The following is a 24730-nucleotide window of genomic DNA, read 5'->3' as shown; positions in this document are numbered from 1 at the left end:
AATCAGTATGATGGGGAAATTTAAATTGGGTCACTGAGTTTCCAACAATGGAGGAAAATGTAAAATACACACACACACACACACAAGCATCTATTTTTCTATCCTGGTTTCTGTCTCTTCCCACTGCTGTGAGCACTGAAATATATGTATTTGATGTTTTAGTGAGATTTGCATTCTAGTTTTACTTAGAATATCTTGATTTTTTATGACAGAAATCATACAATTTGGCATCTACTTTCCTTATAAATTTATTAACTATTTTCTTTCAGCTTCTGAATAACTTCTTCAGGGACCCTTTCCCAGAAGAATTTTTGGTCCTCTTCACAAACTGGATCAGTGATTCCAATCCTATAGTTAGCAAACTGATCCTTCAGAGAATTGCCCATATGTCACCAGTTGTCAATAAGGTATGTGTATGTGATTTGTGTCTGCCAGCATCATCAAAACCATAATATGAGATTTTGATGTCACTTAACATCTTCACTAGTAAAGCAGTGATATTTTTCAGTCTCTATATAACTAATACATATCAAAGCCTGCTGTTTTATTAACAAGGAAACTGAGTTGAATAGAAAGGATGTATTAAGTCCATTTAGTGACTTTATTGCCTTACTTTTTTGTTGTTGTTACAGAAAATCATTCATTGCACTCAGAATGTATTTATCCTCATTGCCCTAGACTTGTCTTACAGTCTAAACCATATACACATAATTTCTCCTCCAACATACACACGTGTACACATTAATTCCTATCTCAGAGCACTTGCTCAAGCTTTTTCTTCTACTCATAATTTTCCTACTTTACCTATACATATTTACATTTTTCTCCTTTTTCAATGATTGGCCCAAGTCAAACTGCACTGAAAATTCTTATCTCTAGCAGCCTCATCCCTCTCAGAACCATATCGATTATGAGCACTCATATTTTATACCAGTGGCCATCAAAGCACAGTTCTTGAACCAGCAGTATCAGCATCAACTGGAGACTTGCTAGAAATGCAAATTGTGAGGCCCCACCCCAGTCCTATGGAATCAGAAATTCAGGGGTAGGCCCACCAATCTGTGTTTTAAAGGTCCTCCAGGTAACTGTTATTCAAGTTAAAGCTGAGAACAACAGACTTATATTGTTTCCCACTGACTCACATGAATAATTCTTGCCTTCCTGGTCGACTGAATTTAAGCATGTTCCATGTTTGTAATTCTACACTCCAAAGTATCTTGCAAAATGCTGAGAGTGTAAATGTTCTATAAATCATTACTTTTATAATATATCCAATAATAAATCCTTGTTTATTTATTGAGCATGGCCTCTGAAAACTTAAGTCTATCAGTGGACACCCACTGTGCATTTATACTGACATAAGCCATGGTCTGTTTACTTTAAATAAATAATACAAGTTGATGGATTTACCAGTAGTGTACACTCTCTTAGTAAGCAGCAAATTATTTATTGCTTTACCCAGAGTTCTTCCTAATGTTATTAACAACTGAAAGGAAAATTCTGTCAAGGCTTCCTAGAAGAGTGAAAGAAAAGTAGTGGAAAGTGATCTGGGTTGAGATTGCATATACTGTTTGTAAAGACAAAAATGGCCTCTGGCATTGACATAGTCCTTAGCTCTATTTTTTTCTCCTTAAAGCTATTATTTTGGCAAAATAATATTCATTAATTTCCTTTAGTCTTTTTCTTCTTGCCTTTCTTTCTCTCTGGTGTCTCTTTTTCATGTTCCTCCTTGCCTTCTATTCTGTTTGGTACTGATCTACATTGACTCCCATGACTTGCCTGAGTGTCTCAGTAGCTCTCATGTCCAAATGGGTCACTATCATCTAATTTAGAGGTCATTCTGCCAGTAGTGTGTTAGTAAATGTTTGACAGCCAGCTCTCTGAAAATAAGGGCAATTCCCTGGTGTAAAGATCCCTATGATGGCTAATCTGAAACTTTCAAAGGGACATGACTAACCATGGAACTGGCAAAAGATGCACAATAGCACATCATTATTTAATATTCCTGCCAATCAGATGCAATGCCCATGAATAATTTCAAGAGCATAGATAATGGTAAAATGTAGCAAAAGAATTAGGGAGTGACAATTTTTTAGTATTTATTATCAGTTTCTATTTAATGTTAAATTTATATAATTTAATTTTCAGTAATTTTTTTTTTTTGCAAAAAGTCAACATTTTTGAAAATTTGACAAGAGACTTTCGTGAGTCGGCTTCCGCACACCATGATGTGCCACCCAGACTCGAGGTATCCATACTAAATGTCAGCTCAAGTCTCCTGCTAGTTCCTAAATCCCACCATATTTTCCTTTTATATGTAGATAGAAAATGTCAGCAGTATATTAATAGCCATCCTGGATGCCTTCCTTTCCAAAGACGATACTGTTGTACTTCGGGCCTTGATCACCCTTAGAAGGCTTTTAAACAAACTGGACACAATGACTTATTCTTTGGGTACCAGAATTGGTTCCAGCTACTGTCCTCTGATGGATCATGTGAGTGACACAGTTAGATATGTAAGATCATTAGGTTTTGTGGTTCAGCTGAAACTCAAGTTGAAGCAATGATGTTAGGGCACAGAATAAGTCAATAGAAAATAGTTATTTTGTAAGAAGTCACTATTTCTTTTCCAGAGATAACAATATTAGTTAGGTAAGTACTGGTATTTTTTGTTTGTTTGTTTGTTTGTTTGTTTGTTTTTTTGACAGAGTCTCGCTCTGCAGCCCAGGCTGGAGGGCAGTAGCGCCATCTCGGCTCACTGCAAGCTCCGCCTCCCGGGTTCACGCCATTCTCCTGCCTCAGCCTCCGGAGTAGCTGGGACTACAGGTGCCTGCCACCACACCCGGCTAATTTTTTGTATTTTTTAGTAGAGACGGGGTTTCACTGTGTAGCCAGGATGGTCTCGATCTCCTGAGCTTGTGATCTGCCCGCCTTGGCCTCCCAAAGTGCTGGGATTACAGGCGTGAGCCACTGTGTCCAGGCTTTTTTTTTTTTTTAAGTACACTGTGAGAACCTGGGGACTAAAAGAATAATCATCAAGGAATGGCCTCTATCCTTGGATGAAATTGTAGCTTTGTGGCTATGTACTGGTTAACCCTATATCTGGACCGCCTAGGTTCAAATCCCTCTTCCGCCTCTTATTGGCTATCAAACACCAAGTGAGTGATTTCTTCAGTCTTTTGGTGTATCACTTTCTCCCCATTGATAAAACAGCAATGGTAACATAAACAGTATTAGGTTTATTACAAGAATCAGATTTGTTATTTGCCATGCCCCAAATAAATGTTTATTATCATATAAAATTTGAATTTTAAAGTATTTTATCAGAAAGTTCTTCCTTCTGAAAATTCTCATTTTACATGGTAAACATGTTTCAGAAAAGTTGAATGAAAACTTTGGCATGCCATGGGGAATCTATGTATTTTTAAAGAACTCCATGATAAATTGCTTGTAAACCAGAGAATTATTTCACAACAAATTATCCTACCAAAACTTCTAAGTTTTTAATCACTTACATTTCAATGAAGAAGAGCACAGTATTATTAAATTATGGAAAAAACAAATGTAGTGGCAAAAATGAATTTTATAAACACATAAACACTTTAGAATAGTAATAATAATAGTGACTTGAAGGGGCGGGGCCAAGATGGTCAACTAGAAGCAGCGGCGTTCAGAGGCTCCCATCAAAAAAACCCTAACAGCATGCAAATCCTGCACCGGCAACTGAGGTATCCAGGTTCTGTCATCACAACTGAGTAGGCAGCGGGCATGACCCATGGAGAGGAAGGCAGAGCAGTGTAGTGTTGTGGCCTCTCTGAGAGCCACACAGGCCAGGGGAGCCCCCACACCCAGCCAAAGGAGGCAGTGAGTGAGCGTGCTACCCACCCTGGGAAAACGTGTTTTTTCCATGAAGATCCCACTCATGAGCCCATGCCACCAGGGTCTAGGGTCCCAAACACCGAACTGTACAGATTCTCAACAGCTACTAAGCTAGAATCTGTTTAAGACTGCTGAGCTCCTGGGACGGGGGCGGGGGGCGGGGCGGCTGCCTGCTGTCTAAGCTCTTTAAACTCCTTGGGGGAGGGGTGACAGCCAGCACTCAGACTGATAGCCACCTAAGACGCAAAGCCCCCAGGGCGGGGGTAGGGCAGCAGCCGTCTCTATAGCTCCAGGCTATGATTTTTCCCTGCTGGAGCCAGTGAGGCTGGATGGCTGGATCCCAAGAGGTATCCCCCACAGCCCAACACACCAGTTGTGGCAGACTGCTGATGAGTGCCTCTTCAGGCCTGACCTAGACCCATCCCTCCTGGCTGGGGTCCTCCTGCAGATAGTCTGACTACTCCAGCCAGGGGCTCAGGGACAGAACTCTGATCTTCCTAGGCCTGAACCCCTGGGGGGAGGGGTGGCCACAGTCTCTGCACACTAGCAGACACAGTCTTTCCTCCTCCTAGTTTGGAGGAAGCAGGGCAGCCCAGACAAGTGGGCTTTCCCCCCAGCGAAGCACACGCCCTCCACCAAGGGACAGCCAAAGTGCTTTGGTAAGTGGATCCTGCTCCCCATAAAACCCAGCCAGGTGAAACCCTCCAAAAGGGGTCATCAGAAACCCTATACAGGAGCGATCCTACAAGCATCAGGTTGGTGCCCCTCAAGATTCCAGACAAAAGAGCAGGCACCCATCTTTGCTGTTCTCCAGATTCCTCGAGTGGCATCTCCAGACATGGGAGCAAATCAGGTGAATAAGGCCTAAAATGAACCCCTAGAAAACTGTGGCAACCCTACAGAAGAGGTACTGACCATTGCAAGAGAAACAAAGAAACAGAAAGCAACAACACCACCAACAAAAAAAGTCTCCACAAAAACCCGATTCAAAGGTCAGCAGCCTCAAAGATCAATACTGGACAAACTCATGAAGATGAGAGAAAAATCAACAAAACAACGCTGCAGGCCCAAAAGGCCAGAGTGCCTCTTCTCCTTCTAATGGTCACAGCACCTCCTCCAGCAAAGACGTAGAACTGGATGGAGGATGAGATAGATGAATTGACAGAAGTAGGCTTCAGAAGGTAGGTAATAACAAACTCCTCTGAGCTAAAGGAGCGTGTTCTAACCCAATGCAAAGAAGCTAAGAACCTTGATAAAAGGTTAGAGGAGCTGCTAACTAGAATAACCAGTTTAGAGAGGAAAATAAATGACCTGATGGAGCTGAAAAACACAGCACAAGAACTTTGTGAAGCATACACAAGTATCAATGACTGAATCGACCAAGCAGAAGAAATGATATCAGAGTTTGAAGACTATCTTGGTGAAATCAGGCATGCAGACAATATTAGAGAAAAAAGAAGAAAAGGGAATGAGCAAAACCTCTGAGAAACAAGGGACAGATCAACGAGACAAAAAATTAACAGGATATTCAGGACTTAAGCTCAACTATGGATCAAGTGGGCCCCACAGACATGTACAGAACTCTCCAACCCAAATCAACAGAATATACCTTCTTCTCAGTGCCACATGGCACTGATTCTAAAATAGACCACATAATTGGAGGCAAAACACTCCTCAGCAAATTCACAAGAACTGAAATCATAACACACTCTCTAAAAACAGTGCAATCACATTAGAACTCAGGATTAAGAAACTCACTCAAAAGCCCACAATTACATGGAAATTGAGCAACCTGCTCCTGAATGACTCCTGGGTAAATAATGAAATTAAGACAGAAATCAAGAAGTCTTTTGAAACCAATAAGAAGAGACTATGTACAAGAATCTGTGGGACACAGCGAAAGCAGTGTTGAGAGGGAAATTTATGGCACTGGATGTCCATGTCATAAAGTTAGAAATATTAGCCAGGAGCAGTGGCTGACGCCTGTAATCCCAGAACTTTGGAAGGCTGAGGTGGGTGGATCACTAGGTCAGGAGTTCAAGACCAGCATGGCCAAGATGGTGAAACCCCGTCTCTGTTAAAAATACAAAAATTAGACTGCCGTAGTGGCACGTGCCTGTAATCCCAGCTACTTGGAAGGCTGAGGCAGAGAATTGCTTAAACCCAGGAGGCGGAGGTTGCAGTGAGCCGAGATTGCACCACTGCACTCCAGCCTGGGCGACAGAGTGACACTCTGTCAAAAAAAAAAGGCTAAAAATATCTCAAATCGACACCCTAACATCACAATTAAAAGAGCTAGAGAAGCAGGAACAAATTCAAAAGCTAGCAGAAAACAGAAATAACTAAAATCAGAGCAGAACTGACGAAAGTAAAGACACGAAAAACCCTTCAAAAAGTCAATGAATCCAAGAGCTGGTTTGTTGAAAAAATTAACAAAATAGACCACTAGCTAGACTAATACAGAAAAATAGAATGAAGAATTAAATAGACGCAATAAAAAATGATAAGGGGGAAATCACAACTGACCCCCCAAAACTGCAAACTACTATCAGAGAACACTATAAACATCTATACACAAATAAATGGTAAAATCTAGAAGAAATGGGTAAATTCCTGGACACATACACCCTCCCAAGACTAAGCCAGGAAGAAACTGAATCCTTGAATAGACGAATAACAAGTTCTGAAATTGTGGCAGTAATTAATAGCCACCTACCAATTAAAAAAAAGCCCAGGACCAGACCATTTCACAGTTGAATTCTACTAGACATACGAAGAGGAGCTGGTCCCATTCCTTCTGAAACTATTCCAAACAACTGAAAAGCAGGGACTTCTCCCTAATTCATTTTATGAGTCCAGCATCATTCTGATTCCAAACCTGTCAGAGACACAACAAAAAAGAAAACTTTAGGCCAATATCCCTGATGAACATTGATGAGAAAATCCTCAATAAAATACTGGCAAAACAAATCCAGCAGCACATTCAAAAGCTTATCCACCCCGATCAGGTCGGCTTCATCCCTGGGATGCAAGCCTGGTTCAACATATACAAATCAACAAATGTAATCCATCACATAAAGAGAACCAATGACAAAAACCATATGATCATCTCAATAGATGCTGAAAAGGCCTTCGATAAAATTCAACATTCCTTCATGTTAAAAACTCTCAATAAACCTGGTATTATTGGAACATACTTCAAAATAATAAGAGCTATTTATGACAAACACACAGTCAATATCATATTGAATGGGCAAAAGCTGGAAACATTCCCTTTGAAAACCAGCACAAGACAAGGATGCCCTCTCTCACCACTCCTATGCATCAAAGTATTGGAAGTTCTGGTCAGGGCAATCAGGCAAGGGAAACAAGTAAAGGGTACTCACATAGGAAGAGAAGAAGTCAAATTATCTCTGTTTATGGACATGATTCTATATTTAGAAAACCCCATCACCTCAGCCCCAAAATTCCTTAAGCTGATAAGCAACTTCACAAAATCTCAGGATACAAAGTCAATGTGCAAAAATCACAAGCATTTCTATACACCAACAACAGACAAGCAGAGAGCCAAATCATGAATGAACACTCATTCACAATTGCTACAAAGAATAAAATACCCAGGAATACAGCTAACAAGGGATGTGAAGGACATCTTCAAGGAGAACTACAAACCACTGCTCAAGGAAGTCAGAGAGGACACAAACAAATGGAAAAACATTCCATCCTCATGGATAAAAAGAACCAATATTATTAAAATGGCCATATTGCCCAAAGTAATTTACAGGTTCAGTGCTATTCCCATCAAACTACCATTGACATTCTTCACGGAATTAGAAAAACCTACTTTAAATTTCATATGGAACCAAAAAAGAGCCCATATAGCCAAGACAATCGTAAGCACAAAGAACAAAGCTGAAGACATCATGGTACCTGACTTCAAACTATACTACAAGGCTACAGTTTCAAAAACAACATGCTGCTGGTACCAAAACAGATATATAGACCAATGAAACAGAACAGAGACCTCAGAAATAACACCACACATCTACAATCATCTGATCTTCAACAATCCTGCCAAAAACAAGCAATGGAGAAAAGATTCCCTATTTAATAAATGGTCTGGGAAAACTGGCTAGCCATATGCAGAAAACTGAAACTGGACCCCTCCTTATACATTATGCAAAAATTAACTCAACATGGCTTAAAAACTTAAATGTAGGACCCCAAGCCATAAAAACCCTCAAAGACAACCTAGGCAATACCATTCAGGACATATGCATGGGCAAAGACTTCATTATAAAAATGCCAAAAGCAATTGCAACAAAAGCAAAATTCACAAATAGAATCTAACTAAACTAAAGAGTTTTCGCACAGCAAAACAGACTATTATCAGAGTGAATAGGTAACCTACAGAATGGGAGAAAATTTTTGCGATCTACCCATCTGATAAAGATCTAATATCCAGAATCTACAAGAAACTTAAATTTACAAGAAAAAAAAAAGACCCCATCAAAAAGTGGGCAAAGCATATGAACAGACACTTATCAAAAGAAAACATTTACATGGCCAAAACACATATGAAAAAAAGTTCAACATCACTGATCATTAGAGAAATGCAAATCAAAACCACAGTGAGATACCATCTCATGCCAGTCAGAGTGGTGATTATTAAAAAGTCAAAAAATAATAGATGCTGATGAGGCTGTGGAGAAATAGGAACGCTTTTACACTGTTGGTGAGAATGTAATTAGTTCAACCATTGTGGAATACATTATGGTGATTCCTAAGAATCTAGAACCAGAAATACAATTTGACCCAGCAACCCCATTTCTGGGTATATACCCAAAGGATTATAAATCATTCTGCTATAAAGACATATGCACACGTATATTTATTGCAGCACTACTTACAGTAGCAAAGTCATGGAACCAACCCAAATGCCCATCAATGTTAGACTGGATAAAGAAAATATGATATATATACACCATGGACTACTATGCAGCCATAAAAGGGAATGAAGATTATGTCCTTTGCAGGGACATGGATGAAGCTGGAAGCCATCATTCTCAGCAAACTAACACAGGAACAGAAAATGAAGCACCTCGTATTCTGACTCGTAAGTGGGAGTTAAACAATGAAAACACATGGACACAGGGAGGGGAACAACATACACCAGGGCCACTTGGGGGGCGGGTAGCAAGGGGAGGGAGAACATTAGGAGAAATAGCTAATGCATATGGGGCTTAAAACCTAGATGATGGGGTGATAGGTGCAGCAAACCACCATGGCACACATAGACCTTTGTAACATACCTAAACTTTCTGGACTTGTACCCCAGAACTTAAAGTAAAAAAAAAAAAAGTGGCTTAATTTATTGAACACTTAATATACACCGGGGCTATTCTAAATGATTTACACGAGCTATCTTACATAAATCTCTAAGCAACTGTATTACTATTATCCAATTTTCATGTAAAGAAACTAAGGCAAAGAGAAGGCAATATTTGGCCAAGGTCATATATGTGATAAAGTAGTCAGAATGCTCACATAAAAAAACATCAGTCTGAGATTATAAACATTTCCTGAAAACCAGAAAGTGTTATTATATTTTAAAAATTTGGGCCAAGTGCAGTGGCTCACGCCTGTAATCCCAACACTTTCCAAGACTGACATGGAAGGATTGCTGGAGCCCAAGATTTTGAGACCAGCAGGAGGGTTGTTGGAACCCAGGAGTTAAAAGCTGCAGTGAGCTATGATCCTGCCCCTGCACTCTGGCCTGGGCAACAGAGTGAGACCCTGTCTCTAATAAAATATAAATAAATAAAATTTAAAAATGAACCTCTTCTTACTTGCCATTTTTCCTTTCTAGAATCATTTTTATCCAATTACCTTCCTATTTGGCCTAAGTAGCCCTTGAAAACCTGGTTGTGCGCCAGTATGCATAGAGCTTCCATTGCTACTCAGTGGCAACTCAGCGAAGTCCTCCAGCCTTTGAACATAGCATGGTTACATTATTATAAGTATCCTTATAAAAATTATCTCCAAGTTATACATACTATTTCAGTTTATACTTTTAGGATGTTATTAAATACTAATCATCTTCCTGAATTTAAGAAACTAATTTTTCACAGGAGTTTTTTGTAATGCAATCTGAATTTTGGTAAGTAATTTTTTTTCCCAGTTTATATTTTTTTCAGCTTTATTAAGGCATAATTAATAAATTAAAATTGTATATATTTACAGAATCCAATATGTTTTGATATATTTATACATTGTGAAATGATTAAATCAAACAAAATTAACATTGCCATTACCTCATATATCTTTTTTTGTGTGTGTTGTGAGAACATTTAAGATCTAATCTCTTTGCAATTTTTAAGTATACATTACATTATTAACTATAGTCTAATGTAACTAAACTTACGTTAGATCTCTAGAATTTATTCATCCAGTCTAACAGAAACTTTGTATTCTTTAACCAACATCTCCCCTAGTGCCTCCCACCACCCTTCAGCTGCTGGAAACCTAGTCTCACTCTCCTCTTCTATGAGTTCAACCTTTTAGTATTCCATATATGAGTGAGATCATGCAATATTTGTCTTTCTGTCCCTGACTGATTTCAAATAGCGTGATGTCCTCCAAGTTCATCCATGTCAAACGTGACAGGATTTTATTCTTTTTAAGACTGAAAAGTATTTCAATTATTCCATTGATGGACACAGGTTAATTCCATATCTTGGTTCTTGTGAATAATAAGTAAGCAAATATTATTTTAAAATTAAAAGACACCCTAACTACTTTAACCCAACGTGAATTTTTTTAAAAATAAATAAAATTTCACATAGTGTATGTATAGACACATACATATATAGTATATTTATATCGTGTGTGTGTGTGTGCATGTGTAGATTACTGATTGAAGAAAAAAGCCCTAATATTATCCTCAAATAAGACCTTTTTCTTTTACAGATTAATGGAGGCATTCGAAGTATGGCAATTCGACACTTTGGTGAATTAGTTAGGGATATGAGACAGTACACATGGATGCTGAATGATGTGATTCTAGAAGGCTTGGTGCCCCTAATCCTGTTTTTGGAGGATGACGAGGAGAGAGTAGCTAATGTAAGTCATTTGATCTTCTTTTTCATAAATTTACCAAGAATTACAATGTTTTATCTAACAACAGATGAATAGATCTCCACTGACCCTTTTCTGTCTCACAGGCATGTAAATATACATTAAAAATCTGTACCTCACAATTAATGTGGTCAACATCACGTTTGCTCAAAGATGAAAATTACAGTTTTGAGATGGTGGTGCTCAATATCTGTAACAATCTCGTAAGTGGCTCTTCCATTTTTACTACTGTAAGAGTTATAGACAAAACTTACAGGATATCCAAAGTGATAAAAACTGTAATGGGGATAAGAGAAGATCTTGGAGAAAAAGAAATGGAAGAAAAAATCTTCAATAAGTGATTATAACTGGAGCTTGAGCCGAGAGGAATTAGAATTTTCCACTTCCTCTTTCTCAACATTGATCATCCATCTTATCTTCTTCCTCCATCCCACCCATTTTGAGCTATGGATGGGTATTAAGGTAGGAAGAACATCCCAGATCACGAAAAAGAAAACTAGAATACTTTGCCACTGCCTCTTGAGCTAGTCCTCTGAAACCCAGCATGAACAACAATGATAGACAAGTAGGAATGGATGAATGCTAACCAAAGAATGGAAAAAGAGAGTTGAGTTTGGGAACAAGAATATAGTTCCCACAAAAACATCCCCAGCTTCTAATTTGGTCCTGATTTGGTATGTTGAAACCTTTCTGGAGGAAGCAAATGTTCTATTTCAACAATTGAGAGAGGTGCTTTTTTCTCCTTTTTATTCTCAGATTATTTCTCATAGGAACTACATTACAGATTTGATATCTGATACCTTAGGATTCCTGTGGAGCTCCAGAACATATCTTAAGAGGGCATCGGTTATTTTGATAGGTAAATATAATTCAATTCTCAATTTCTAATTTGTCTTAAATGGTATAGAATGGAGAAGAAGCTAAAAGTTTTCCTTACATTTTTTAAATATCTCTGTTTATGAGGGACAGCACCTGTCATGGTGATGAATAGAGGTTGATACATGTGATGAGAATAGAGTTCTATTTTATAGTACACAGAGAATATAGCTGTATAATTAATTTTTATGCAAAGTGTATTCAGCAAAATGGATTTCAAAATTTAAGATGGTGACATACCATCGTTCATTATTCCCCTTCATCACTTAAAAATCACTACCCAAAGAATACGAATAATTTTTAAAAATATAAAAACATCATCTTCAACCAAACTTGGACATCTGTAACCACAGACTACAGTAAATGAGGAAGAACTACCAAATCCACTAAAGTTTTTAAAAAGTGGAAACAGGCAGGGGCAACCCAGGAAGACTCTAAGACTAGACAGTTTTTTAATATTAGACAAACCTGATCAAACAGTTTTCCCCTACTAGCTCTCACTGTGAAAATAAAAATGAATTATTCTGTATTTTGGAATTCCCAACTTGGTAGTGAGTCTCCAACTTGGCAGTAGGATCTTCCCTTGACCCCAGTTAGCATCATGGAGTAACAGGAGCAGCAAAGAATAAGGAAATACACAGTCACATCATACATATAGAGAGGAGGCTCTCAGTCAGGGTAGATGACAAAATGAATTATGATCAGCACTGAAGCCCATGATCTGTTTTAATCAGAGAGGAGTGGCAGAACACACAGACACAGGCATGCACACGTGTATGTGTGCGCGCACACACACACACAAAGAAAAACCCTGTTATAACTTTCTGTCATTTTCTTTTCTTTTCTTTTCTTTTTTTTTTTTTTTTTTTGAGATAGACTCCTGCTCTGTCACCTACGCTGGAGTGCAGTGCACAATCTTGGCTCACTGTAGCCTCCACCTTCCAGGTTCAAGCGACTCTCCTGCTTCAGCCTCTAGAGTAGCTGGGATTATAGGCATGTGCTACCACGCCTGGCTAATTTTTCTATTTTTAATAGAGACAGAGTTTCCCTATGTTGGCCAGGCTGGTCTTGAACTCCTGACCTAAAGTGATCTGCCTGCCTCCGCCTCCCAAAGTGCTGAAATTACAGGCGTAAGCCACCGTGCTCAGCCAATAATAACTTTATTTCAAACCAGAATTAATCCCTGCTATCCTGAGTTCTACCTTGGAAGTTCCCACAAATAAACCTCTGTATATAGCTATTGCAAGATTAGTAAATAAGTAGTTTAAAAAAAAGAAACAGCATTATCTTTCTACAGTGGTACTTCAAGGGAAAAAAGAGACAAAAGAATGAAGAAAAACAAACCTTAGAAAATATGTCTATAGAGCAGATGAAAGTCATGATAAATATTTCCATGAATCCAAAACATTTTAAAATGAAGATCTAAAGTATAGACACAAGCATATAGGGAATATATGATGGGATAATGGGAGCACATGAAAAATAAACTTTCAAAGTACAAGGGGGAAAAAGTGAGAGAAAACATGTCACCAAAAATGCAAATTAAATTACAACCAGCAAAAGAGAAAATAATTTTGAGAACTCAGTAAGGGACAAGGAGTACAGGGTTGAGAAATGTTAGCAAAATCAAACAAAAACCATCAATGAAAAATTCTTTTTATTCTTTCTACTAAAAAAAATGGAATACATGTGCAGAACATGCAGGTTTGTTACATACCTATACATGTGCCATGGTGGTTCGCTGCACCTATTGACTGGCCCTCAAAGTTCCCTCCCCTCACCCCCCACCTCCCAACAGGCTCTGGTGTGTGTTGTTCCCCTCCCTGTGTACACGTGTTCTTGTTGTTCAGCTCCCACTTACGAGTGAGAACATGTGGTATTTCATTTTCTGTTCCTGTGTTAGTTTGCTGAGAAGAATGGCTTTCAGCTTCATCCATGTCCCTGCAAAGAACACGATCTCATTCCTTTTTATGGCTGCATAATATTCTGTGGTGCATATATACCACATTTTCTTTATCCAGTGTATCATTGATGGGCATTTGGGTTGGTTCCATGTCTTTGCCATTTTAAATAATGCTGCAATAAACATACATGTGAACTTGTCTTTATAGTAAAATGATTTGTATTCCTTTGAGTGTATACATAGTAATGGGATTGCTGGGTCAAATGGTATTTCTGGTCCTAGATCCTTAAGGAATTGTCATACTGTATTCCACAACAGTTGAACTAATTTACATTCCCACCAACAGTGTAAAAGCGTTCCTATTTCTCCACAGCCTTGCCAGCATCTATTGTTTCTTGACTTTTTAATAATCACCACTCTGACCTGTGTGAGATGGTGTCTCATTGTAGTTTTGATTTGCATTTCTCTAATGAACAGTGACGTTGAGCTTTTTTCCGTATGTTTGTTGGCCATGTAAATGTCTTCTTTTCAGAAGTGTCTGTTCATATCCTTTGCCCACTTTTTGAGGGGGTTGTTTTTTCTTGTAAATTTGTTTAAGTTTCTTGTAGATTCTGGATATTAGACCTTTGTCAGATGGGTAGATTGCAAAAATTTTCTCCCATTCTATAGGTTGCCTGTTCAGTCTTATAGTTTCTTTTGCTGTGCAGAAGCTATTTAATTTAATTAGATCCTATTTATCAATTTTGGCTTTTGTTGCAATTGCTTTTGGTGTTTTTGTCATGAAATCTTTGCCCATGCCCATGTCCTGAATGGTATTGCCTAGGTTTTCTTCTAGGGTTTTTAGGGTTTTGGGTTTTACATTTAAGTCTTTAATCTTTGTTAATTTTTGTATAAGGTGTAAGGAAAGCATCTAGTTTCAGTTTCCTGCATATGGCTAGCCAGTTTTCGCAGTATCATTTACTGAATAGAAGATCCTTTCCCCATTGTTTGTATTTAGTAGATGATTATAGCTGTGTGGTGTTATTTCTGAGGTCTCTGTTCTGTTCCATTGGTCTATGTATCTGCTTTGGTACCAGTACCATGTTGTTTTGGTTACTGTAGCCTTGTAGTATAGTTTGAAGCCAGGTACTACAATGCCTCCACCTTTGTTCTTTGTGCTTAGGATTGTCGTGGCTATGTGGGGTCTTCTTTGATTACATGTGAAATTCAAAATAGCTTTTCCTAATTCTGTGAAGAATATCAATGGTAGTTTGAAGGGAATAGTACTGAATCTATAAATTACCTTAGGCATTATGGCCATTTTCACAATATTGATTCTTCCTATCCATGAGGATGGAATGTCTTTCCATTTGTTTGTGTACTCTCTGATTTCTTTGAGCAGTGGTTTGTAGTTCTCCTTGAAGAGGTCCTTCACATTTCTTGTTACCTGTATTCCTAGGTATTTTATTTTCTTCTTAGCAATTATGAATGGGAGTTCATTCATGATTTGGCTCTCTGTGTGTCTATCATTGGTGTAAATGAACGCTCATAACTTTTGCACATTGATTTTGTATCCTGAGACTTTGCTGAAGGTGCTTATCAGTTTAAAGAGTTTTGGGGCTGAGGTGATGGAGTTTTCTAAATGTAGAATCATGCAGTCTGCAGAGACAATTTGACTTCCTCTCTTCCTATTTGAATACCTTTGTTTTTTTCTCTTGCCTGATTGCCCTGGCCAGAATTTCCAATACTATGTTGAATATGAGTAGTGTGAGAGGCCATCCTTGTCTTGTACGAGTTTTCAAAGGAAATGCTTCCAGCTTTTGCCCATTCAATATGATATTGATACGATATTAGCTGTGGGTTTGTCATTAAGAGGTGTTTTTTTTTGTTTTGTTTGTTTGTTTTTTGATGGAGTCTTGCTCTTGTTGCCCAGGCTGGAGTGCAGTGGCGCAATCTTGGCTCACTGCAACCCCCTCTCCCAGGTTCCAGCGATTCTCCTGCCTCAGCCTCCTGAGTAGCTAGGATTACAGGCACATGCCACCATGCCCAGCTAATTTTTGTATTTTTAGTAAAGACGAGGTTTTAGCATGTTGGTCAGGCTGGTCTTGAACTCCTGACCTCGTGATCTACCTGCCTCAGCCTCCTAAAGTGCCGGGATTGTTAAGAGTTTTTAACATGAAGGGATGTTGAATTTTATCAAAGGTCTTTTCTGCATCTATGGAGATAATCATGTGGTTTTTGTCTTCAGTTCTGTTTAATGTGATGGATTATGTTTATTGATATGCATATGTTGAATCAGTCTTGCATCGCAGGGATGAAGCCAACCTGATCATGGTGAGTAAGTTTTTTTTATTTGCTGCTAGATATGATTTGTCAGGATTTTATTGAGGATTTTTGCATCGATGTTCATCAGAAATATTGGCCTGGACTTTTCCTTTTTTGTTGTATCTTTTCCTGATTTTGGTATCAGAATGATGCTGGCTTCATAAAATGAATTAGGGAGGAGTCCCTCCTTTTCAATTGTTTAGAATAGTTTCAGAAGGAATAGTACCATTCCTATTTGTGTTTCTGGTAGAATTCAACTGTGAGTCCATCTGGTCCTGGGCTTTTTTTGGTTGGTAGGCTATTAATTACTGCCTCATGTTCAGAACTTGTTATTGGTCTATTCAGGGATTCAACTTCTTAATTGTTTAGACTTGGGAGTGTGTATGTGTCCAGGAATTTACCCATTTCTTCTAGATTGTCTAGTTTATTTGCGTAGAGGTGTTTATAGTATTCTCTGATGGCAGTTTGTATTTCTATGGGGTCAGTGGTGATATTTCCTTATCATTTTTTATTGTATCTATTTAATTCTTCTCTTTTTTTCTATATTAGTTTAGCTAGTGGTCTATTTTGTTAATTTTTTTTTTTTAAAAACCAGCTCCTGGATTTATTGATTTTTTTGGAGGGCTTTTCATGTCTCTATCTAGTTCAATTCTTTTCTGATTTTAGTTACTTATTGTCTTATGCTAGCTTTTGGATTAGTTTGTTCTTGATGCTCTAGCTTTTTAAACTGTGATTCTAGAGCGTCAATTTGAGATCTTCCAAGCTTTCTGATGTGGGCATTTAGTGCTATAAATTTCCCTCTTAACACTGCTTTAGCTGTGTCCCAGAGATTCTGGTGCATTGTCTCCATGTTCTCATTGGTTTCAAAGAACTTCTTGATTTCTGCCTTAATTTCATTGTTTACCCAGGAGTCATTCAGAAGCAGGTTGTTCAATTTCTGTGCAATTCTGTGTTTTTGAGGGAGTTTTTAAATCCTGAGTTATTTTGATTGCACTGTGTTCTGAAAGACTGTTTGTTATGATTTCAGTTATTTTACATTTGCTGAGGAGTGTTTTACTTCCAATTACGTGGTCTATTTTAGAATCAGTGTCATGTGGCACTGAGAAGAATGTATATTCTGTTGATTTGGGTTGGAGAGTTCTGCATATGTCTACTGGGCCCACTTGATCCAGAGCTGAGTTCAAGTCCTGAATATCCTTATTAATTTTCTGTCTAGTTCTGTCTAATACTGACAGTGAGGTGTTAAAATCTCCTACCATTATTGTGTGGAAGTCTAAGTCTCTTTGTATGTCTTATAAACTTGTTTTATGAATCTGGGTGTGCCTGTATTGAGTGCATGTATATTTAGAATAGTTAGCTCTTCTTGTTGAATTGTTCCCTCTTCCATAATGTAATGCCCTTTTTATTCTTTTTTGATCTTTGTTTGTTTTAAAGTCTGTTTTGTCAGAGACTAGGATTGAAATCCCTGTGGGTTTTTGTTTGTTTGTTTTGTTTTTTGGGTTTTTGTTTTTTTGTTTTTGTTGGTTTTTGTTTTGTTTTGTTTTGTTTTTGTTTTTGTTTTGCTTTCCATTTGCTTGGTAAATTTTCCTCCATCCCTTTATTTTGAGCCTATGTGTGTCTTTGCACATTAGATGGGTCTCCTGAATACAGCACACCAATGGGTCTTGACTGTATCCAGTTTGCCAGTCTGTATCTTTTAATTGGGGCATTTAGCCCATTTACATTTAATGTTAATATTTTTATGTGTGAATTTGGTCCTGTCATCATGATACTAGCTGGTTATTTTGCACACTAGTTGGTGCAGTTTCTTCATAGTGTCATTGGTCATTACATTTTGGTGTGTTTTGCAGTGACTGGTACTAGGTGCTTTTTTTCCATATTTAGTGCTTCTCTCAGGAGCTCTTGCAAGGCAGGCCTGGTGATAATGAAATCCCTCAACATTTGTCTCAAAATGATTTTATTTCTCCTTTGCTTATGAAGCTTAATTTGGCTGGATATGAAATTCTGGGTTGAAAATTCTTTTCTTTAACAATGTTGAATTTGGCCCCCAATCTCTTCCGGCTTGCAGGGTTTCTATTGAGAGGTGTACTTTTAGTCTTATGGGCTTCTCTTTGTAGGTGACCTAGCCTTTCTCTCTGATTGCCCTTAACAATTTTTCCTTTATTTTAAGCTTGAATAATTGGATGATTATGTGTCTTGGGGTTGATCTTCTCATGGAGTATCTTAGTGGTGTTCTCTGTATTTCCTGAATTTGCATGTTGGGCTGTCTTGCTAGGTTGGGAAAGTCCTCCTGGATAATAATATCCTTAATATATCCATAAATATAAGTGTGTTTTCCAGCTTGTTTCCATTCTCCTCATCTCCTTCTGGTACTCTAAGCAATCATAGGTTTGGTCTTTTTTATGAAGCCCCATATTTTTTGGAGGCTTTGTTCATTCCTTTTCATTCTTTTATCTCTAGTCTTGGCTGCATGCCTTATTTCAGCAAGGTGGTTTTCAAACTCTGATATCCTTTCTTCCACTTGGTCAATTTCGCTATTGATACCTGTATATGTTTTACAAACTTCTAATGCTGGGGTTTTCAACTCCATCAGATCATTTATGTTCCTCTCTAAACTGGTTATTCAGTTAGCAGCTCCTATAAGCTTTTATCAAGGTTCTTAGTTTCTTTGCATTGGGTTAGAACATGCTCCTTTAGTGCAGCATAGTTTTTTATTACCCATCTTCTGAAGGCTACTACTGTCAATTCACCCATCTGATCCTCTGTCCAGTTCTGTGTCCTTGATGGAAAGATGTTGCAATTATTTGGAGGAGAAGAGGCACTCTGGCCTTTTGGGTTTTCAGGATTTTTTTGTTGATTCTTTCTCATCTTCCTGAGTTTGTCTAGAGTCGGTCTTTAAGGCTCTGACCCTTGGATGGGGATTTTTGGGGGCTTTTTGGTTGCTGCTCTTATTGTTTCTTTCTGCTTGTTTTTCTTTCAGTGGTCAGGTCCCTCTTCTGTAGGGCTGCTGCAGTTTGCTGGGGGTTCACTTCAGGCCCTATTCATCTGATTCACTCCCACGCCTGGAGATGTCACTAAAGGAGGCTGGGTGCCTTCTTCCTCTAGGACCTCTGAGCTCCAGGGGCACCAACCTGATGCCAGTAGGATTGCTCTTGTATAGGGTTTCTGACAACCCCGTTGGAGGGTCTCACACAGTTGGGTACCATGGAGAACAATACCCATTTAACAAAGCACTTTACCCCTTGGTAGAGGGGGTGTGCCTCACTGGGGGGGAAACCCACTTGTCTGGGCTGCCTGGATTCCTTAGAACTACCAGGAAGAAAGGCTAAATCTGCTGGTCTGCAGAGACTGTGGCCTCCCTCTCCTTAGGGGCTCAGGTCCTGCGGGATTCACGTTCTGTCCCTGACCTCCTGGCTGGAGTTATTGGAGTCCCTGCAGGGAAGTCCCACCCAATGAGGAAGGATGGTTAAGTCAGGCCTGTAGAGGCGCTCAGGCCACAGACTGCCACAGCCAGTGTGTTGGGCTGTGGGGTGACAAGTCTTGGAACCAAGTTATCCAGCCTCCCTGGCTCTGGCAGGGGAAAAGCACAGCCTGGGGCTTTAGAAATGGGGTGCCACCCTTTTCTGGGTGTTCATCTGCCCAGGGAGCTTAGCGTGTTAGGCAGTTGTGAGCCCCAGTGCTGGCTGCTGCCCTTCCCTCAAGGAGTTCAAATGGCTTAGAGAGTTCGGTAATCTTAAGCCGATTCCAGATGAGAGGCTCTAAAGAGTCTGCACATTCTGCGGTTGGGACACTAGGCCTCAGTGGCGTGGGTTCACGAGTGGGATCTTCCAATCTGTGGGTTGCACAGTTTCATCAAAAAAGCACAGATTCCTGGCTGGGTAGCACGCTCACTCACTGCCTCCCTTGGTTTTGGAGGAGGGGCTCCCCTGCCCCATGTGGCTCTCAGGCAGGTCGCCACACCACACTGTTCTTCCTTCTCTCTCTCGCACCAGCCTCCTAGGCAGTTCTGATGAGAAAACCTGAATACCTTGGCTGCTGGTGAAGGATTCACATGCTTAGTATGGTTTTTGTTTGTTTGTTTGTTTGTCTGTTTTTTTCCATGATGGGAGCCTCTGAACTCTGCTGTTTCTATTCCACCATCTATTTGGCACCCCCACAAAATTCTTAAAATTAGGGAACAATAGTAGACATAGATGATAGAAAAAAGAAATGCAAATATGTGCAAGTGATATCCCTGAAGAAGAGAAATGAAAAACTACAACAGAACAAAAGTCTTTGAATATAAAATTTAAGAAATAAAGATGACTAGATTAAATATACTGAGAGAGGAAAACATTTTTTCAAAAAATATTTTATACAGAACGCAACATTAAGGCATTTTGTAATAAAGTTATGGAACTGCACAGTTCTGTAAGAATTCTTCAAGAATTCTTATGTATTCAGACAAAAAAAATTACCTATAGATTTTAAAAATAGAGAAACTGTCATTAAACTTCTTTACTTCAATATTCTATATTTTATAGTTGAATACTAAAAAGTACTTTTTTATAGAATTCAAGTATAAAATATAGAATATTGAATACTATAAAAACATATTTTGAATATTATAAAAACATATTTTTATAGTATTCAACTATAAAATGTGGAATATTGCCTACAAATTCCTAAGTGAAGTGAAAACTGTGACTGGAGAATTTTATATTCAGCACAATTTTATCCAACTATACAGATGACAGAACATTATTTTCAAAAACACAAGAACTCAGGATGAAATCATCATCATGAATTCTTCTTGAAGAAATTATTAGAGCATGGAATTCATCTAACTAAAGAATGAATGGATGAACTATTGCAAAAAGACATCTAGTATCTATTTACCTGTAGGACTCTCATCTTTCAATCAAGTCTCTACCACTTTTTATTTTTCTCTATGTCTCGGAAGGCTGACCTCTGCATTCTATATCTCCCAAGCTCCCTTGCCAGCTTGCTTCCTGATGGGTACAACACTTAATGTCCATTAATGCATTTAATGAGCAGAGATATGCTTAATATTCAGAAATAATTATGACAGTGCTATTCACAAATGCTTGTCCCATCTAGAATCCTTACTGAGCATCTGTTGAAAAATACTGATCAACAGGCTCAGTTCAAGTGTCATAAATATACTATCAGATAATTTCATAGATCTTGATAAATTGATTCTAAATGTTTGTGGAATAGCAAAAGGCCAAGATACTCCTGAAGGAAAAAAAATTGGGACTACTACTTTCACCAGATATAAAGATTTATTATAAAGCTACAGAATTTTAAACAGTCTGTTACTCACTCAAGGAAAGACAGACCTGTGGAACAGAATAGAAAGCCGATCCACACATATACCTAATATATATCAGAACTGGCAGTGTATATCAGACCGGCAAATGATGGGCTGCCTAATAAAAGTTGCAAAGAAAATTGGAAATACACAAGGACTCCTGATGCCCTACACAAAAATTAATTCTAGAAGAATCAAACAATGTAAACATAAAACACAAATATTTTAAAACTTTTAGAAGAAAATGTAGGATAATATCTTTATAACTGAAGATTAACAAAATATTTCTAAAGATAAAAATATAAAAATCAAGCAATAAGCTGAGAAAAATATTTGTACGTGTGTAACTAAAACATATTAATTTGATATTATATTAATTATAACATAGAAAAAGACAAAAAAATCCATAGACCAAAATATAAAAGGTGCAAAAAATAATAATAAATATGAAGAGGAAGTTCACAAAAGAGAAAACATAAATACAAATAATCATGTAAAAAGATGTCCAACAATATTAATAATCAGAAACATACAAATTAGAACAATAACACCCCATTTCACACCAATAAAGTAGCAACGCTTCTTAAAATATATAAAAAAAAAACTGATGTTAAAATTGAAAGCTTCTCTTCACCAAATGATGTTAAAAGGCAACCACCAAATGGAAGAAGGTATTTATTACACACATATCTGGCAAAGAATCACATTAGAATATATAAAGAATTCATATAAATTTATAAGAAAAAAACACCTAATAGAAAAATGAGTAATAAATGACACTTTTCAGAAAAGGATAGACAAATGACCAATAAACATATAAAAAGATATTTGACTCTATTGTTCATTTGGAAAATGCAAATTGAAAACATAAGGTACCATTATACATCGAACATAAAGTGTAGAATAAAGACTAACAAGCTCAACTGTTGTCAAGGATAGGGAGCAAACAGCACTCTCTTATATGCTGTTGGCACTGAAAATTCTTAAACCACTTGGGAAAGCTGTTTAGCTATATGTGATAAAACCAAACATATACATATCCTATGACTCAGGAATTCTATAAGATCTCACAGAAATACATACATGTGTTCACAAATAAATGTACTAGAATATTCACAGCAGCATTACTAGTTATAACCCAATCCTGCAAATCAACAGTTAGATGAATATATTGATGTAGATTCACACAGTGAAATACTACATACCAACGAAAAAAAAAATCAACTGCATTCACAGTGGAGAGGAAGTTTACAATGTTGAAATGAAAGCGAGTCACAAAAAGTACATATTGTACAATTCCATTGATGTAAAACACAAAAACAGCTAGAACTAAAGAGTTATTACACTCAGGGTAGTGTTTACACTTGGGAGAAACTAAAAGGGAGCCTCAGAGAGAGTTTCTGGATTACTGGTAATGTCTTGTGTCTTGACTTTAGATGTGGTCACTGTGTGAATATTCCATGAGCTATACATTTATATGTGCACTTTTTCATATATGCATTATACCTAGATTTTTAAAATTAAAGATATATATACACACACATATATACACACATATATTTTATATATATATACACATGTGTGTATATATATGTGTGTATATATATATAACTTTAATTTAAAAAATCTAAGTATAAAGCATGTATACCTAGATTTGTGTGTGTGTGTGTGTGTGTGTGTGTGTGTGTGTGTATCAAGAGTTGAAAAGTGTGTGGAGTGGTGGGAATTTTTGTTGCTTGTAGTGGGAACAGAAATTGATACAAACACTCAGAAAATAATTTGACATCATCTTATTAGCTAAAGTTGAGCATAATGTTCCTATAAGTCAGTAATACCATTTTTAACTATGTACCTTAGACTCTCTCACATAGGTGCATCTGGAGACATGTAAGTTTATTGCTATATTATTTGTAATATCAGATAAATTAGAAATAATCCAAATGTCTGTCACAAGTAGAATGAATAAATAATTTTTGTATTGTCACAAATGCAACAGTAAATAGCAAGGAAGTTTATTACAAACAATGAATAAATAATAAGTAAATAAATGCTATCTTTACTTTCACCAGAATAGATGAACACATAAAAAAAAAAAAAAACTTTGAGTAAAATGAATAAAAACAAAAAACAAAACCCAAAGAATACATACTACTTATGTACTGATGAAAGCAGACACTAGTAAAACATTATTTGAGAATTCACATTAATTTTCTGGAAAACAGTAAGAAAGATCAAGGAAATGGTCAACACAAAATCCAATATACTAGTTTACCTAGGAGGAGAAGGAGGGAAAGAAGTGTTTATGAAAGGACACACAAGAAGCTTCAAGAGCACCAGTATTTTTTAAGTCCATAGGTAGGATATTATATATATTCTTTTATATACTTTCAATTTAAAAATACATGCTTTAAATTATGCTAATCTCAAAGCAACTAACTCAGTAAAAAAAATACAGTGAAAGAAAATATCCCATTTATAGTAGGTAAAAATTGAAGAAGGAAATAAAAAATGAGGAAGTAAAGGAGAAAGGAGGAAGGGAAGAATGAGGGAGGGAGAGAGGAGAAAAAGAAGGAGGGAGCAAAAGAAGGAAGGAAGGAAGACTTTTGGAAGAAGAAGAGAGATGGGAGATAGGGAGAGGAATAAGAAAAGGAGGAAGGATAGACAGAAGGAAGGAAGGGAGGTCTAAAAATAAACTTTAAAATATATACAATATTTCTATGAAGAAAATTGCAAACATTACTGAAGGACACAAAGACTGAAAATAGAAAGGTATAAACCCTCTTTTAGGAAAAAAAGAATAAAAATTTTAAAAGTGTCAATTTTTTTCTAAATGAATCTATGCATGGAATGAAATGCCAATTAAAATATCAATAGGATTTTTTTCAACATTGGCATACTGATTCTAAAATTAAAGTAGAAAAGTTAGCATGCAAGAATAATGGAAACTCTAACTGAAAAGAATAATGAGAGAGGACTAGCCCTATCATATGTCAATATAGCTTTAGTAATTAAAATCACATGGAATGAATAGACAGATAAATAGGACATAATACCATCCAGAAATAACCCCCTAAATATGCAGTGTTTTAGAAAGTGAATCATTGACCTTAACTAACAGTGATGAAAATATGAAATGTTCCTTAAATGATGTTGGGACACCTGCTGAGCCATCTGGAATTTTTAGAATAATTTTACGCCCATTTCATTTCTTACACGAAATAAAATCCAGATGATCATAAGTTCAAATGTTAAAAAGGAAATTATAATAATAAATAAAATTAAATTAAATTAATTGGAAAAATGGGCTTTACAGTCAT

At 37.3% G+C, this 24730-nt stretch overlaps 1 protein-coding gene across 1 annotated transcript in view; it reads left to right on the top strand.

The window, feature by feature from the left end:
• Positions 1-24730, top strand: part of MROH9 (maestro heat like repeat family member 9) — a 127933-nt gene that overhangs the window by 76355 nt on the left and 26848 nt on the right. The window contains exons 15-19 of the mRNA XM_037986217.2: positions 270-407; positions 2322-2495; positions 10849-11001; positions 11103-11219; positions 11773-11875. Of these exons, the coding sequence (XP_037842145.1) occupies positions 270-407; positions 2322-2495; positions 10849-11001; positions 11103-11219; positions 11773-11875 (685 nt within the window). The remainder of the gene's footprint in view (positions 1-269; positions 408-2321; positions 2496-10848; positions 11002-11102; positions 11220-11772; positions 11876-24730) is intronic.

The sequence above is a fragment of the Chlorocebus sabaeus genome, chromosome 25 (genome assembly GCF_047675955.1).
Source record: "Chlorocebus sabaeus isolate Y175 chromosome 25, mChlSab1.0.hap1, whole genome shotgun sequence".
Lineage (NCBI taxonomy): Eukaryota > Metazoa > Chordata > Mammalia > Primates > Cercopithecidae > Chlorocebus > Chlorocebus sabaeus.
The sequence above is the reverse complement of the archived record's forward strand: the minus strand, read 5'-3'. Positions and strand labels throughout refer to the sequence as shown.